General features: G+C 42.2%; 1 protein-coding gene across 12 annotated transcripts in view; it reads left to right on the top strand.

Moving 5' to 3' along the window:
- Positions 1-16967, top strand: part of ARHGEF11 (Rho guanine nucleotide exchange factor 11) — a 116976-nt gene that overhangs the window by 61140 nt on the left and 38869 nt on the right. For 8 of the 12 annotated variants that reach the window (XM_012767674.2, XM_020284975.2, XM_012767669.2 and 5 more), the window contains exons 3-12: positions 884-898; positions 1227-1318; positions 2352-2450; positions 5410-5459; positions 6242-6299; positions 7223-7401; positions 8257-8328; positions 13385-13504; positions 15409-15454; positions 16304-16380. In XM_012767674.2, the coding sequence (XP_012623128.1) occupies positions 884-898; positions 1227-1318; positions 2352-2450; positions 5410-5459; positions 6242-6299; positions 7223-7401; positions 8257-8328; positions 13385-13504; positions 15409-15454; positions 16304-16380 (808 nt within the window). The remainder of the gene's footprint in view (positions 1-883; positions 899-1226; positions 1319-2351; positions 2451-5409; positions 5460-6241; positions 6300-7222; positions 7402-8256; positions 8329-13384; positions 13505-15408; positions 15455-16303; positions 16381-16967) is intronic. The other 4 variants (XM_012767671.2, XM_012767668.2, XM_020284980.2 and 1 more) reach the window with 2 other exon arrangements.

Below are 16967 nucleotides of genomic sequence, written 5' to 3'. Positions count from 1 at the left end.
ACTCAGTAATGTATCGTGGAGATCATTCCTTATCATATATAAAGAGTTTCACCATTCTTTTATATGGCTGAGTTCTGTTACTATACTGCTATACTGTAATTTATTTAACCAGTCACCCATTGTGGACATTTAGATTATTTCTACCATTTTGCCATTATACGCAGTGCTTCCATGAGTAGCCTTCTATTTAGTTATTTGATATAGAGAGGGTATGAATTGCCCCTTTTTGAGGGGCAGCAATTATTGATTCAGAAATTGGCAACTTGTACACTTTTCTAAAAAGTAAGGCCACAGCAATGATTTGAATTTCTTCTGTTCCTGTAGCAGTCCTAGTTAAAGAGGAGATAAAGCAGTAAATCTTCTGATTGGTGATCTGTGGTACTTTGAGTTTTTAGAGTCTTTATTAGTTTCTCAGCAAGATGCCTTGGACTGGCCGTGGGCATGGGGCTGGAATACTACCCCATAACAGATACTACCCCCAAACAGATCAGATTCCTGTTTTCTCATGGTACCCAAAAGATAAATGGAATTTTCAGAGGCTTGGGCCATTGCCGTACCCTCCTTTCTAGAAAAGTGTACAAGTTACTAGTTACCCAACTGGCTAGTACTAAATGTCCATTTACCCTCCGGGAGACTATTACTTTGGAGAGGTGGAAGTTTGAGGGACAAAGAGATGAAGCTAAAATGGGGAGCTTGTGTCTGCTACAGCCACTGCAGTCTTCTGCTGTGTTCACACAGGTCTCTGTATGTGTTTGACCTGCCACGTCCTTCCCTCCAGCCTTCCTGTTCCTTTGCAAATCATCGCCTAAAACTAACTGGCTGTTTGGTTTTCTCCTGTCTTTTTCTTGCATTCATTCTCTGCTGCTTCGTTCTGTTTCATCAGCCCCATTGCAGCCTGGTAAGACCCAACAAGCGTGTGTTTGTGTGCACATCCCCTTCTTGCTATTGTCTCTTTGTCACCTGACTCCAGGAAGGGCTATTTCCCTTCGCATCTTGCTGGGTATTAAAGAGATCATGCTTGCCCCACCATGCCAGGATTCCAGATAGGTGGTGTTGCCAGTAGTGTAGACATGGCTAATCTCCTACCAGATTGGGTGAGTTGCAGGGTGGGTTTGTCAGTCTCATTATCTAAGACTCAGGGCCCCCTTCAACAGAGCCTCCTCCTCCTACAAGGCTGATCCCTGCCTGCCCAGCTCATGGATATGCTTTCTTTACTCCTTCTTCAGGTTAAGTAGCCTGTCTTCTCTGGGAGATTCTGCACCTGAGCGCAAGTCCCCTTCCCACCATCGCCAGCCCTCTGACACCTCTGAAACAGCAGGTAACCTTCTTCTTGGGCATTAACATGTAAACACAGAGATGTGCACCCATACGGACACATCTGTATGCCCCAAATGTAAAACAGCTTAGCCTTTATGTTGAGCACATAATGTGTACTAGTGTATTGAGTTATAGAGTTATATTTGTATTGAGTTATAGATTTTATATAAATTGCCTCCTTACATCAACTGTAGAAAGCAGGTTTTATTATCCTTATTTTGCAGATGAAGAAGCTGAGGCACAGAGGGGTTGAGAAACTGGTCAAAATGCACAAGCTTGTTGGGAACAGAATCAGGACTTGAAACCAGTTCTATTTTAACTCTAGAGCCTGTGCTCTAATCATTACAGGATGCAGTCATGCACTCCTGCACACGGGCATGATGTCTAGTACGCACTCATGGAGATAGACACAGTTGTTATTCATAGCCTCTGTTCCTTTATTTTTTTCGAAGTTTTGTATAGGATGTTAGTGTGAATAAAAGATTTTTCTCCTGTCATTTATCCTTCCCTGCATTTGGCAAGTGACCATCCCTGTGTCACCCTGAGTGAGTTATCCAACTCTACAAGAATAGTTGATAAGCATCCTACCTGCTACATTCATTGGATGTAACTTGACATAAAACCTCTAGTCTCACTTGGGCTTCAGTCCCAGGGGTAGGGGGCTGCTTATCCGTAATTTTAGTCTTCAGGAGGATAGCTGGACTTGGCCCTGCCCCTTCTTTGGCCAGTCTCCCCCAGACAAACCAAAGGGACAGACATGCACAAGAGAGACAAGCATTTCAGCATCTCAGAGAAGGGTAATTTCTTGTACAGAATACAAAGTTAGTTACAGGTTTTTGCCAACCACTGATGTAGGCATGTCGTTGTGATAGTGTGTTTTGACAGGATAAATCTGGGGAATTTGGTTAGTCTGGAAAGGCTTCTTGTGGAAGAAATGCACTGAGGCTTTTTGGGTTGGTCTTGGCTTATGTGCACTAACCTTCCAGTGACACTGCTACCAAACTCCTTTCTTTGTCTTTCTTACCTACCACCAGGTCTTGTTCAGCGCTGTGTCATCATCCAGAAGGACCAGCATGGCTTCGGCTTCACGGTCAGTGGGGATCGCATCGTTCTGGTGCAGTCTGTGCGGCCTGGTGAGTGCTGTATCGCTTCTGCCTGCAGAGGGCTGTTCTTACAGAGCCACTATATATGTGACAGTGTCACATGACTTGGGGAACTTGTGCTTTCCTGAGGGTCTGGGGAGCCCTGGGAAGCACAAATGAATTACTCTAGTACTGGTTTTCCCCAGGCATCAGGGAAAGTCTCCACAGTACAGAGCCACTAGGCAGAATTTCTAGGAATTGTACTCCATGCTTAATTCCCTGCTTGGGAAGTGTAAAACCAGCAGAATAGCCCTCATGTCATCAGGCAGAAATCTCATTGCCATGTAAGGGAGCCCCTCACACTGGGTCACACATAAGATGCCACGGAAGAATCAAAGGCCCCCTTTCCTCATACTTACCTTCACATTACCTGACTAAGTGCAAAACAGTCGCTTTCTACAGGAGTTCATAATTTGAGACAGGTACACTAGTCCAAGTGGTTATAGAACACATTTGCAGATACAAATAACATTACATAATAAATTACCAAAAGATAAATGATGTGTGTTGGGCATTACATTGGAGGAAGTGGTATTTGAAAGTTTGGGTAGTTTGTGGTTCAAGGCATAGTCATACTCCTTCTGATCGGTTTGGAAAGTCCTCTTTAAAAAACAGGATTTCAGAAGTAGTTTGAGAGGTGGAAATGAAAAAGTAGATTACCAAGATAGGAATTTGGTGGGAAGAGAGTGAAGAGTGAGTCGGCATCACAGCCAAATCCACCTAGTGACCAATTATGTATAGAAGAGCTATGAACAGTCAAGCTCTCGTATGCGCTGCATGGAAGAATCATTGTTAGTGACTGAGGCTGAAAAAGGCAGTCAAGAAGGAGATGGGGTGTGGAAGAGAGTATAAAGCAAGTATCCCTAAAAGGGGTGAACTTCAGTGTAGCAAATGGGATTGAGCCGGTGACATGGAGCATTGCAGGCTTGGCTTATAGAAGAACACAGGAAAGGGTAGGGAGCAGGCTGGCATTTCACACTAGGGACAGTGCAGAAGAGGGAGGGAAAATGTATTTGCACTACTTTTGGAGAAAGATTTTGGAGATGTTTACAGGAAAGGTGAAAAGATCATTTCAAATTTGTGACCAAAATTAGATTTGTGGGTCATACAAGGACATAAATAATTATGGCTTCTTATGTGGGAGTGTTAACTTTTATCACTGGGAGGTTTGTCTTGTATATCCTGGGGTAAAGCTCTGAAAAGATAGTTTTGTTCTTTGCTTCTTTTATTTCTCAGGGTTCTTGGACTAGGCTGAAACAGAGTTAGCAGAACTGCCAATAACTTGTACTTTGCTTCTGTAGTCTTTTTAATGCAGAAAGTGTGGGATCTCCTCCAGTGAAGCAGAGATCCAGCTCTCCTTCACTTTTTTCCTCCTCTTAGGCTGAACAGAGACCCAGAAAGGAAAGAGCAAAAAGATGGCTTGTGGTTAAATATGAGTTTTAGAAAATATGTGTGTGTGTATGTGCTTGGGGAAAGAGAGAGGAAGAGACTTCATTTGGATTGGCATTGAAATCAATAGAGTAACAAAGCAGTTGTTATTGTCTTTTCCAGATACATATTAGGTTTCTTTAGTTCACTGTTTATCAAAGTATGATCTGTGTTCTGCCTACATCAAAATCACCTAGGCCCTAAGATGATTGAAATCCTTATTCTTGGCCCTCACACCAGAAGTACTGAATCATTTTTCTGGCAGGAGGGCCAAGGAATACACTTTTCAACAAATTCCCCTGGTGATTCTCATGCTTACTGAAGTCTGAGAACTTCTGCTCAAATCCCTTTACTCTGAAGAGTTTAATTTTTTTTTTTAATCACTGTGTTATTAGAAGTCACCCCATGTGTTTTACACATCTAGGCAAGATAGCTCTTTCCTCTTCAGCTGTAGTTTGTAGATGGCTGTATAAGAGAGAGTTTCAAGCTATTTGCAAGTACTCTTCCATAAATAGCACACTTTAGATGAGGGGCGTCTTGAATCCTAGTATTGAAAAGCCAAATTGGAATGTAGTCATCAGTTTTTTTTTCTTTTTAGACTAGAGACATCTAGATTGCCTTTGTGGGAGTTTTGTTTTGATCAGATGAATACAACCTAAGATTTAATTATCATCTTGGGGCAAATTTACAAAATATAATTTTTATGCTTCTCATTAACTTATTTTATCTTTAGTGTTTCTTATGCTTCCTGGGTATAAATTAAATTAGAAATATAAGTCATTTGAAACTCTATTGTGGTCAAAACCACTGCAACCTCCAGTTGAGGGACAACCTGAAAAAGTCAAGAGCACATTCTGCTGAGCACCTCTCAGTCAGTCACTATCAGAAGCTCTTAATCTGGTCTACTTTAAAGAGGAAAGCTGTAAATAGTTTGAAACAAATGTTTTCAAATCATTTGTAAATAAAACAATTACTGTTAGTATCTTTACTATTAAACAGTTATTATCATCTCTAATGATAACCCTCAGAATATCTTTATGAACCTCTCAGGACTTATGAGCTTCAAGTTTCAAAACTCTTGTTTTTGTTCTCTTTGTTATTATTGTTCCTCTTTATTATTATCTTAATGATTTTAATACAGTAAACTCATTGTCACTGGATAGTAAGAAATAACTCTTATTTGTCCTTGGAACATATCCAGACACATTAAAATGAAGCACACATACTCTTCCCAGAGCCTGGCCCTGCTTGTCTCCTACCTTGGCCTGGTTATTAGAAGTCTGGCTTCTTATCTAGGTGGAGGGAAGAACAGGAGGTATGACCTTACATAGTCCACTCTAGCTTAAAAGTAGTTGTGTTACTGAAGCAGAATAGGGTGTACACCCAGCATTTGAGATACTTGACACAGAGAAATGAGGGGAAATGTTGGGGGATGGGAGGGGTTTGACAGGGACTTTGGTGTAGATTCAGTGACTACTGGGAGAGATGATGGGGCTCTGCTAACTGGGCCTTCTCCTTACAGGAGGCGCAGCCATGAAAGCCGGTGTGAAAGAGGGCGACCGGATCATCAAAGTGAGTGACCCTGACACCTACTATCCCCAAACCCCAGGAGTGGAGGCAGGTGTGCAGGGGCACTTCTGGCCTGGCCCCCATCCTGCATATTTCCATCTTAAAACCAACTTTTAGCCAGCCACAGAGTTAGGGGTGCTACACCAGAGGGAGCACAGTAGCATAGTGTGAGAGAGAGTGGGGATTAGGATAGTGGGTTCCATATTCTGGGCCCTTCTTGACTCTAAAGCAACCAATCTTCTAGAACAGGTTTTATTATTTCCATTTCACAAATGACAAAAATAAGATTAAGAGGGAGAAACTGTGACTATTGAAGGACCCAAGCCTTCAGATCCTCAGGTTGATACTCTTTTCTCCATACAGTTCCAACCCAAGATCCTTGCCAGTTCTAAATGACTATAGTCTGCCCTACTATTCAGGTCTTTCTTCTGCAAAATGGGGTCCTAGAAGCATTAAGGAAATCCTAGCTGCAGAGACTCCTTAATCCTTTAGTAAGGAGGAAGCACCCTGGGTCAGTTGACATACACATGTACACATGAGACAAATGGTCACAGAAAAGGAATAAAGACACAAGTCTTGCCCCTGAAAATGTATAGGCTAGCTGTAGAGACAGAATACATAGCAGATATGAATAAGAACAAATTCATAATGTAATTTGAACAAGTGACCAAAGGTGGCTAAATAGCATTGGAAAATGGCTTCCTAAAGAAGTGGCAGTTTGAACTTACAGAAGGATCCCCTAGGTTTCCATCACCATTTCTCAATATTGTTTGTCCCTCCAACAGGTCAACGGCACCATGGTGACCAATAGCTCACACCTGGAAGTGGTGAAGCTTATCAAATGTAAGTTGGAGAGAGGTGACAACTGAAGAAATTAGGGGAGCACATAGGATGAAAGGGAGGTAGGGAGGAGAGAACAGGCCTCCTGACGTGGGAGGCTTCCTTTCTGGGTATGTGAGGCAGCTGACGTCACATCTTTAATTGTGGCATGGAGTGATCCACTTAGACGGCCACAATCCCCTATTATCCTTTCAAGTGAAGACACTATTAATCTCTCATTAGACATCTTTATTTTGTCCACATCCATTTTTTTTTATTTCAGCATATTACGGGGTTACAAATGTTTAAGTTACATATGTTGTCTGCCCACATCCATTTTTGCCACTCCTATTTACACCATATCCTACTGAGCCCACGTTTCACTCAAATATCATTCCATCCCACTCAGGGACATTCTTCCTCATTTGTTTCCTGTTTGGAAGAAAACAAAAACAAAAATAATTCTGTTTGTAGCCAAGAAGACCCAACAACCGAGTCTGCACAGATAATCAAATAGAAGTAACAAATGTTAAGGAAAGAATTGAGGGGTTTGAGAGGGTGGAGGGCTGGAATTTGAGTTCCTGCTTTGTGCCAGGTGGGCAGTGCACTAGGGGCTTGACATTGACTACTTAATTTAATGAGATAAAGGTTGAAACGAGCTAATGAGTCAACCCATGGGTAGTGTTCCCAGATATTTGTGAGTGGAAGTTTGGTTGAGGTCTCTGCCTAAAGGAAGGGCAGGATGCAGCACTTGGACTGATGCAGGACAGGAATTATAAAATGGGTAGGCTATTAAAAAGTAGATTATGAGCTTAATGACAGAAGGGAGAAGACACACACACACCCACCCACCCACCCACACCCACCCACCCACCCTGCCACCATGGAGTTGAGTATCTCTGTCCCTAGAACAGAACCACTGCAGCAAGCCTCTTGTTTTCCTCCAGCTGGTGCCTATGTTGCACTCACACTCCTGGGCTCTTCACCTTCATCCGTTGGTGTCTCTGGGCTCCAGCAGGACCCATCTCCAGCAGGAGCTCCCCGAGTCACCCCAGTGGTCCCACCACCACCCCCTCCTCCACCTCTACCTCCTCCAGAACGCATCACTGGACCAAAACCTCTGCAGGTAATGATGCCCCTGGCTCCCCCTCCTTACTCTAATGTCCCTTTGAAGAGCTGCCCACTGGGAAGGAAAGCAGGTTAAATTGAATGGTATTGTGATGAGCAGAGGCAAGCTAAAAGATATATGGAAGACCATCAAAGAGTTGAACAGAAATGAGGGCTACATGAAAGGGGCTATTCCATGCCTTAGTGTCCTCCTTCTATGCAAATACATTGAGGTTTTATCAGACAGCAACATAAAGTGTGTTTCTTAAACATGTGGAAGACTCTAAGGAGGCCCTCTGCAAGTGCTGCTCTTCATCAGGAAGAGAGTGGACACTTGCAAGCATGGACAGAAAGCAACTATTGAAGACTATTGCCAGGCAGTGTTAGCAGGATATGGTAGAAAGTCAAGGAGTAGGGGAAAGGCTTCCTAGAGAAAAAAAAAAAAAAAGGCTACTTGGAGGAGCAAAATGTGGAGCCCAGTCAGAAGAGGGAGAATGTCAGAGAAGGACAAAAACAAGTAGGGAAAGAACCATAGGAGCAAGAAAAGCCTGTATGAAGAGTTAAAGAAGGACAGAGTGCAGATGAGCGTAGGGAATAGCATTTTTCCATTGGAAAGAAGACTGAGCCTGCAAGTTGTGAAAGACTTTAGAGCAGTTTGATACCAAAGGGAATTACAGGTTTCTAGGAAGTTTGGGAGTAAGATCAAAATAAAACTTTATGTTCACTGCATTCCAGTAGGGTTGTGGGTGTTATACAAAACATACTTATGACCTAGGCTCTACTGTCATAGCTTTTCTTGCCCAAGAGTCAGCAAGCAGAAGAGAGTTAAGGTATTGAGCTAATCCCTAACTCTCACTACTGCCGTATTTTCTAGGATCCCGAAGTTCAAAAACACGCCACCCAGATCCTCAGGAATATGCTGAGGCAGGAGGAAAAAGAATTGCAGGTAAGGTCACTGCCAAGAGTAGACTGGCCATTGCCTTAATGCAATAATACTTTATCAGAGCAATCTGCCAATGTGTACTACTTAATTTACAGGCCTTATCCTATCACAGTAAAACCTTAAATAATAAAACTTAAGGATCGCTACAGAATTGTCATTGGCCAGTAGAATTTGTTAAAGCAGAATCTGACCAGTGGAGTGAATAGAGCAATAGATTCCATGGGTAGTGGATGAGACTATAGTGAATATGAAGACAAAATACAAATAAGTGACAGACAGGGAGACTAAAATGGGAGAACATTAGAACAGATGAAAATCAGAGTCAGTTGGAGTTGATCTTAGAGGTGTCCAAGGAAGGGAAGCGATAGAGGAAAGGAAGGTGGGGTGGGTAGGTGAGGGCTGGGCCAGACTAATGAAGACGGGTAGCACTGTTGGTGGAGGGGATGAAGAGAGATTTCCAGGTCCAGGAAATGATGTACACAGAGAACAGTAAGAAGATTAACTTGGCTGGAGTAGAATAACCAGATTCCTGTTATAGCTGTAACTTGCACCAATCTCCTTGCCCTTTCATTTCAAGTCAGCAAATTTCTATAAGTGCCACTGTATGTGAAGCAGTGTTTTAGTTACTGTGGTATACATAAATGAAAAAGATTGGGTGGTTCTTGCCCTCAGCATGTTTAAAATCTAATGGGGAAAATTCAGATTATAGTGGGAGGAACAAAGAGCTTGCAGTAAGAGAACAAAGAAGAGAGCAATTAATGAACAATAGGAAAGGTAGGAAAAGGCTTCACAGAAGGGACAGTATTTCATCTGGGCCTTGAAGAGTGGGCCTTCAGTAGGCATAAGAGATAGGGGAGGGAATACTAGTGAATGGACAGCATAGATCAAGGCACAAAGATGTAAAATACATTCATTTATTTAACAAGCATTGGGTTTTTGCTGTGTACTAAGTACTGTGTATTAGGGCAATAGATGGTAGTAGTGTTGAGGAAAGAGTTGGAATGGTTACAAAGATAAATGAGAGGGTCAACCTTTCCTTTAAGGAGTTAGTAGTCCCATAGGATATGGATGCATGAATATACACTACATTATAATGAATGTTAATACATACATACTGGCAAATGTCATAGAATAGCCAAGACAGTATGCTGTTGGTATAAGCTGCAGTCCCCAACTCCTGGGCTACAGCCCAGTACCAGTGCATGGCCTAGGAACCGGGCCGAGCCTCACCACCTGACCTCTGTTTCTTCCCCAACCCCATCCATGGAAAAATTGTCTTCCATGAAACTTAGGAACCAGGCCTCACAGCAGGAAGTGAACTGTGGGCGAGGAAGCAAAGCTTTATCTGTATTTACAGCCACTACAGCTGCTGCCCATCACTGGCATCACAGCCTGAGCTCCACCTCCCTCCCACGCCCCACCCCTGGTTCTTGGAAAAATTGTCTTTCATGAAACCGCTCTCTGGTTCCTAAAAGGTTGGGGACTGCTGGCTATAAAGGCAGACCCACAGAGCAGTGAAATAGAATTCAGAGCCCAGAAATTACCCATATATCTATGGTCAATTGATTTTCAGCAGAGGTGCCAAGATAACCTCAGTGGAGAAAGACTACTCTTTCGACAAATTGTGCTAGAACAACTGGATATCTGTATACAAAGAATGAATGTGGACACTTATATTACACAGTTAACAAAATTTGACTCAAAATGCATCAAAGACTTAACTGTTGAGAGCCAAAATTATTTTTAAAAACTTTAAAACTCCTAGAAGAAAATTTAGGTGTAAATCTTCATGACCTTGGATTAGGCAGTTGTTTCTTAGATGTGATGACACCAAAAGAATAAACAACCAAAAAAAAAAAGACAAATTGGATTTCATCAAAATTAAAAACTTTTGTATATCAAAGGATACTATCAATAAAGTAAGAAGACAACCCACAGAAGAAATGGGAGAAATATTTGCAAATCATATCTGATAAGGGTCTAATATCGGAATATGTAAAGAACTCTGACAGTCAACAGTAAAAAGACAAGCATCCCAACTTAAAAATTGGCAAAGTATTTGAATTGACAGTTCTCTAAAGAAGATATGCAAATGGTCAATAAATAGGTGAAAAGATGCCCTACATTGTTAGTCATAGAGAGATGCTAATCAAAATGAGATACCACTTCACACCCATTAGGATGGCTATAACCAAAATAACAAGTGTCAAATACTTATTTATATTTTGTCTGCATATTCACTATCCTATTCCTACCATTGGTGGTGAGAATGTAAAATAATGCAACCATTCTGGAAAACAGTTTGACAGTTCTTCAGCATGTTAAACACACAGATATTAAGTGATCTAGCAAGGATATACCCAAGGGAATTGAGAACATATGTTTACATAAAAACTTGTGCATGAACATTCATAATAGCATTATTTGTAAAAACCAAAAAGTAGAAACAACTCAAATGTCTATCAGTTGATGAATAGATAAGCAAAATGTGGTATATTGATATAATGGGATATTATTCAGCCATAAAAAGGAATGAAGTACTGATACATAGTATAACGTGGAAGAACATTATACTGAAAACATTATGCTAAGTGAAAGAAGCCAGATACAAAAGTACACAGATTGTATGATGCCATTTATGTGGAATGTCCAAAAGAGGCAAATGCTTAGAGACAGGAAGTCGATTAGTGGTTGCAGAGGGTGGAGGAAGAGGGAAATTGGGAGTGACTGCTTACAAGTACCAGCTTTCTTGTTGGGGTGATGGAAATTTTCTGGAATTATACAGTAGGGGCGGCTATACAACTCTGAATACACTAAAAACACTGAATTGTACACTTTAAAATGGTGACCTTTATGTTATGTGCATTATATCCAGTATCAATTTTTAAGGTATTTTTTTAATGCCATGGAAGCACAAAAGAAGGAATAATTATTTATACGATAATCAGAAGGCTTCATGAGATGACACTTGAGTTGGGTTCAGTGTGCTGTGACTAGAACATTGAAAATGGCAGTGGACGTGGGGTTGGAAGGTGTTCTGGGCCTTGAATACAATGAGGAGCTTGGAGTTTGTTCTGAAAGCAGTGGGACTTGATCAGAGGATTTTAGTAGGCAACTGGTCACATTTTCAAACCAGTGTTCTTTGGAGAAGTGTGTTAAGTGGGTTAATATAAGGAAACCATTAGGAGGCTATTGCAGTAGATAAGAGATGATGACAGATTTAACAAGAACAGTAGGAGTGAAAACAGAAAGGAGGGGATAGCCATGGGAGATATCCCAGAGGTCAGATCAGTGGAACTTATCAACTGGTAAGGGAGGAGAAAGAATTAAAGAAAGTCCCAAGTTTGGGTGCCTGGCTAGATGGTGATGCCATTGTTGGAGTGAGATAGAGGAGAGAAGCAAAGCTTACGGGAAGGAAATGAAGGTCAGCTTTGAGTGTGCCCATGAGACATTCTGGTAGAGACCAGGCGCTATACATGTGGAGATAACAGGGCTGAAGCTAACAGGAAAGGCTGGGTTGTAATAGATATTGGGGTATCCTCAGTAGAAAAGTGACAGTTGAAATTGGAGACTGTGCGAAATCAGCCAGGGCACCAGTGCGGAGAGGAGAGTGCTGAGGGTGGAATCTGGGGACTTAAGTGCTTTTCCAGCACACTGCATCAGCCTTTACCACACCACTTGCTATTCTATTTGATCTTTGAAGGAGTATTTGGTTGAGGTAATGGGAAGGGAACTAGATTGTGTGTCTTGAGGAGCGACTGGAGGGAAAGAAGTGTGGGGTTCTTATTGTAGACTGCTGTTTTGAAATACTTGGCCATGAAAGGAAGGAGACGCAAATGGGGCAGCAGCTTGAAGAATATCCGAGCTGATGGAAAGGGTTTAGTTGTGGTGGTTTGTTTTAAGTCAGAAAACTTGAACATTGTTGTAGGATGCAGGGAAAGAGCCATTGGAAAAAGAAGACTTTGAAGATACCTGAACGGTATCCAAGAAGAGCCCAAAGCAGTCAAAAGTTTAACTTTGTAAAAGATTTAGACATAGTTTCTCCGTTCAGGCAGGAGGAAAGATAACTGAAAATGTTTTGATATGGAGTAAAATAAAATTGGGTTTTCACCAAATGGTATCATCTCCTGAGACTGAAGGAAGGGTTGGGGCTTGGTGGACATGGAGAAGGTGAGACATTAAATGTGAGGAATTTGTAAAAAAGTTGTCAGGTAGTGGGGAAGCCCCAAATGAGTTTAGATAATATGTGAACCCAAGGTCTTTATTTAATTATGTAACCAGCAAGCTTTGTTGAGCATCTCCCTTTGTAGTAAAATATGAATAGCTGCCACGTATTCAGGCGTGTAACTATGCGCCAGACATTCTGCTAAGCACTTTGCGTACATAATCTCATTCAGCTCTTAACCACCATCCCACAAGTCAGGTATTGTCATCTCCATTTTATCGATGAGGACGTATTCAAGCTTGCCCAAGTCTACACAGCTAGTAAGTGCAGGTGCTAGAATTCAAAGCCAGGTCTCTGTAACTGCGAAGGGAGTCTGTGGCATATTTCATGCCATGCGGAGTGCTGGTGTCAGGATGATTCCTGCTCTCTAGGAGCTTCCAAATGATGGGGCTAGGGGGAGGTATTGTCTGCTCTGGTCAGTGCTGCTTCCTCTCATCTCCTCTGGTTCTCATTGTGTGTAAGTTTCCTCTTTAGCACTTTTTTGTGTACTGGTCTAGACAGTCACTTAAATATTTCACACTTGAGTGGTAGTAGAGAAAGACCTCATTTACAATGTGGGACTTAAGCCCTTAAAGAATGGGTCAGATTAGGACAGGACTTTGTGTTTATCTTCTTTCTCAGGTGGCCTCACGTGTTCTGTTTTCCATCGCTTATACCTTTTTCTGATCCTAAATAATGGTCAAATAACATGTATCTACTAGAAGGCAGAGATCTCTCCTCTCTCTTCTTTGTTTTGGGATAACTGCCTATTCTCCTCACTGATGAGTTGTCCATTCTCTACTAACCACCCCTCTGCCTTTTCCCCTCCTCCTTCTCCTCCTCACCCCTCCCCAGCGTATCTGTGAGGTGTATAGCCGGAACCCCGCCAGCCTGCTGGAAGAGCAGATCGAAGGTGCCCGGCGGCGAGTCACTCAGTTACAGCTGAAGATCCAGCAGGAGACTGGTGGCTTAGTGGTGAGTGATGGTAGGCACAGCTCTAGGAAAGGCATCATGCGGTTGGACTGGGGGTAGAGTGAGGGAGAAAGCAAGGACGGAAGGCTTCCTGTGTTATGGCAGGACCTCAAGATGAGCTAGTCTAAGTGTTTAGTATTTTACAAGGAAAAAAAGGTCGGCAGTTCTTTATTTAGCACAAAAGAGGCTGAGCACTGTTGTGACACTTGGGATACCATAAAAAGAAAAAGCCTATGTCTTGCCCCCCAAGAACTTATGGTTGCAATGGAAAGAAATAAATATGAAATAAATCATACTGGCGGCTTTAGTCTCCTAAATATCCTTCCCTTCTGGGTAGTTTCCTCATAGCTGATGTATATTTCTACACTGGTTTTACTTAATTTTCATCTGGTACCTTTCTCCACCACTTATTCTTCAAGTAATGGGTCTTCTCAAAGAAATACAAGTACTTTTAAAGTCAACCTATGTAAAGGATTCTCAATCAGTTGAAAGGGATCTATATCAGCAGCTAACCATGCTTTGTGGAAAATTCCAGAGAGGAAATGGTTTTTTATCTATTCTTGTCAGGGCCCTTACTATTAGTGTCTACTTATCTCCATCAGGCATTAATTCTTTGGGTGAGTAAGAAGTAACTCTCCAGAAACTTTAAGGTCTCTAAGAATAGTTGCCAAAGCAAATAAAAATTATTTAACACATTAACTGCCATGTGAGTTGTATTTAACTCATGGTAGTTTTGAGCCTAGGGCCTCGTGAAGCATATGTAACTCACACATCTCTTCACCCTGGGAGCCATAAGAACTATCTATCAAGTTGCATATAACTCATACACATAAAACAACAATAAAAAACAATTTTTTTCATTCAATTAGAAATTGTTTTGTTTTTGAAGTTTTTATTCTATTTTCTTAATAAAACTGTAAAAAATTTTTTTTCAGTGTGGCAGTCAATGTGTTAAAGATTATCTGCTTTCTTTTTTAGAACATTCAGATCAAAAAAGTTTGAGAAACATAGGCAAATAAATTTAAACTGCTTCATTTTCTGAAGGAAATGTAGCACATGGTTGATTGGGGCTCAGGTTGTGGACTTAGACTGTCTAGACTCAAATCCCAGCTCTCATTCTCACCAGCTTTAAGACTCTTGGTCAACTTACTACACCCCTAGGAGCCTTACTTTCCTCATTTATAAGATGGAGATCATGGTATTTTCAGACATAAAGCTTGCCCTTGACACAGGGGCCAGTACGTGTTTGCTGCTGCCACTGTCGGTTGTGCTTTGAGGTGGTGAGTCTGAGACACACAGTTTCTCTGAAGGTCTGAGCTCCAAGCTTGGCTTTAGGGTTGACCTGCTGTGTAGCTTGGGCGAGTTACTTACGGTCTCTGAGCTTGTGTTTCCTCATTTATAACATGGAAGTAACATGCCTAACTCAGAGTCATTGGAAGATTAAATGTGATATAAGAAAGTGCTTTGTAAACAATAAAGCACTGTCAACATCATTTCTTCCACGTGGGCTGGCTCAGTCAGTCCCAGACTGTAAGTCCTCCTCAGAGATCTTCAGAGGTAAACCCTTTATGTCTGGCCCCAGTCACCTGCTTTGAGCCCTTTGTGCTCCTTGATAGTTAGGAGGTTCTTTCTTGTATCCAAGTAAGGTATTAGATGCTTTGAGGTCCAGGGTGATAAATAGAGATTTTAGAATTTTGTTAATGGTAAAGCTCCCTTTCCACCATTAGGGGTCATCATCATCCTCAAACTGTACAAAAGAAGCAGTATCTCTTCTAGCTGGGCATTTTTGAGGCAATAAAGCAGAAGAGGCCACTAATTGTAAGCTAATACAGCACTGATTGGAGGAAGGAAACAGTAGGGCGAGAGGTTCACAGAATTTGCCCACCCTCTGGGCCTTTCTTTTTTAGGACATACTTCCACTCTACGGTGATACCAACCAGAGACCATCAGAAGGTGAGTCTCCCCCCCTCACTCCCTTTTTCCCTGGTCCAGGTTTCCTATCTATTTTCCTCTCCCTGCAGGGCAGATTCTGGGAAAGAAAATATATAATGCCTGCCATCTGGAAAATAGAATAATGGGAAAAAGCAGTACAAATACACAGGGAAATTGGATACTATTTAGGCAGTAGAAATGAGTGTCTAACCAGTAGCACTGGGTAGATAAGGGCCAGGGAGATACTGGAATGATTATGGTCTAGACAACAACTTGCCTAACAGCACCTGGCACTTAGGAGCTCAACAAATCCTTGTTGTTATAAGAAATGCATGGTGACCAGAAGAGGGTTGGGACTGGGTTGAGGGGTAAGACTAGTGTGATACAGCTACAGGGTCTTACATCGTGAGGTGACATGACCTGTACCTAGGTGCAGAGGTAAATAACTAGATGAGAACTCTAGATGTGGTAAGAGTAGAGGAGAGGTCCTCAAACTTTTTAAACAGGGGGCCAGTTCACTGTCCCTCAGACCGTTGGAGGGCTGTTGGAGAATGCGGTGCACATTCCACACATGAGCACTGTGGGCCTGGGACGAGTCGGCTGCTAAGCAGGACAGGCAGGCCGGATAAATGTCCTAGGCAGGCCGGATAAATGTTCTCGGCAGGCCTCATGTGGCCCAAGGGCCGTAGTTTGGGGACGCCTGCCCAATAGAGTATCTGAGTCTAGAGGTCATGAGATGAGAGAGCAGAAGGGAAGCATGAAAGATGACGGTTTCCCCGTCCTGCCCAGTGCACAGGTGTTCAGAATAAAGGGTCGTCTTTCCCCCAGGCCTCAGCTCCTTCCTTACTATATAAACTGGTTTCTTCTCAGGCCGTTTCTCTCTGGATTCCCAGGAAGGGGACAGTGGCTTGGACTCTGGGACAGAACGTTTTTCTTCCCTTAGTGAGGTGAGTGCCAGCAGAGACAAGGCCCATTCAGAACATATATTCACTGTCCCTTTCCTAGACACCTAAAGGCTCAGCTGCTCACCAGCTGCACCAAAGCCTCTGGCCTGTCTTCTGGGCGCCTCTTCTATGGTTCTAGTTCCAAGGATTTCAGTCACTGTGCTCTGAGTTCCAAAAAAGGGGTTTCAAACGCAAACTTACATGTAAGACCATCAAATCTGGCTTCCATTTTATCCTAGTGAACTCTGTTATATAAAGAGTAGGGTAGAGAGGGAGGCCACATCCTTAACTATGGCAAGCCTTTGAGAGTGAGGGAGCAAAGACACAAATCCTCTACAACAGTGATTTGACCAAATATACATTTCTGCCTGTCAGGAATAATATCATCTTAGATTAATACAATGAACCCTGCCTGATCAGAAGTGGTAATCTCTTTCTTTGCTGTGGATCTTTTTCTTCTTAAACATCTTATCTTTTCTGGAGTAGTGAGAAGAATTTCAAGTTTTTTTTTTTTTTTTTTTTTTTTATTGTTTTTTTTTTGAGACAGAGTCTCGCTTTGTTGCCCAGGCTAGAGTGAGTGCCGTGGCGTC

The sequence above is a fragment of the Microcebus murinus genome, chromosome 2 (genome assembly GCF_040939455.1).
Source record: "Microcebus murinus isolate Inina chromosome 2, M.murinus_Inina_mat1.0, whole genome shotgun sequence".
In the NCBI taxonomy this organism is placed as follows: Eukaryota; Metazoa; Chordata; class Mammalia; order Primates; family Cheirogaleidae; genus Microcebus; species Microcebus murinus.
The sequence above is the reverse complement of the archived record's forward strand: the minus strand, read 5'-3'. Positions and strand labels throughout refer to the sequence as shown.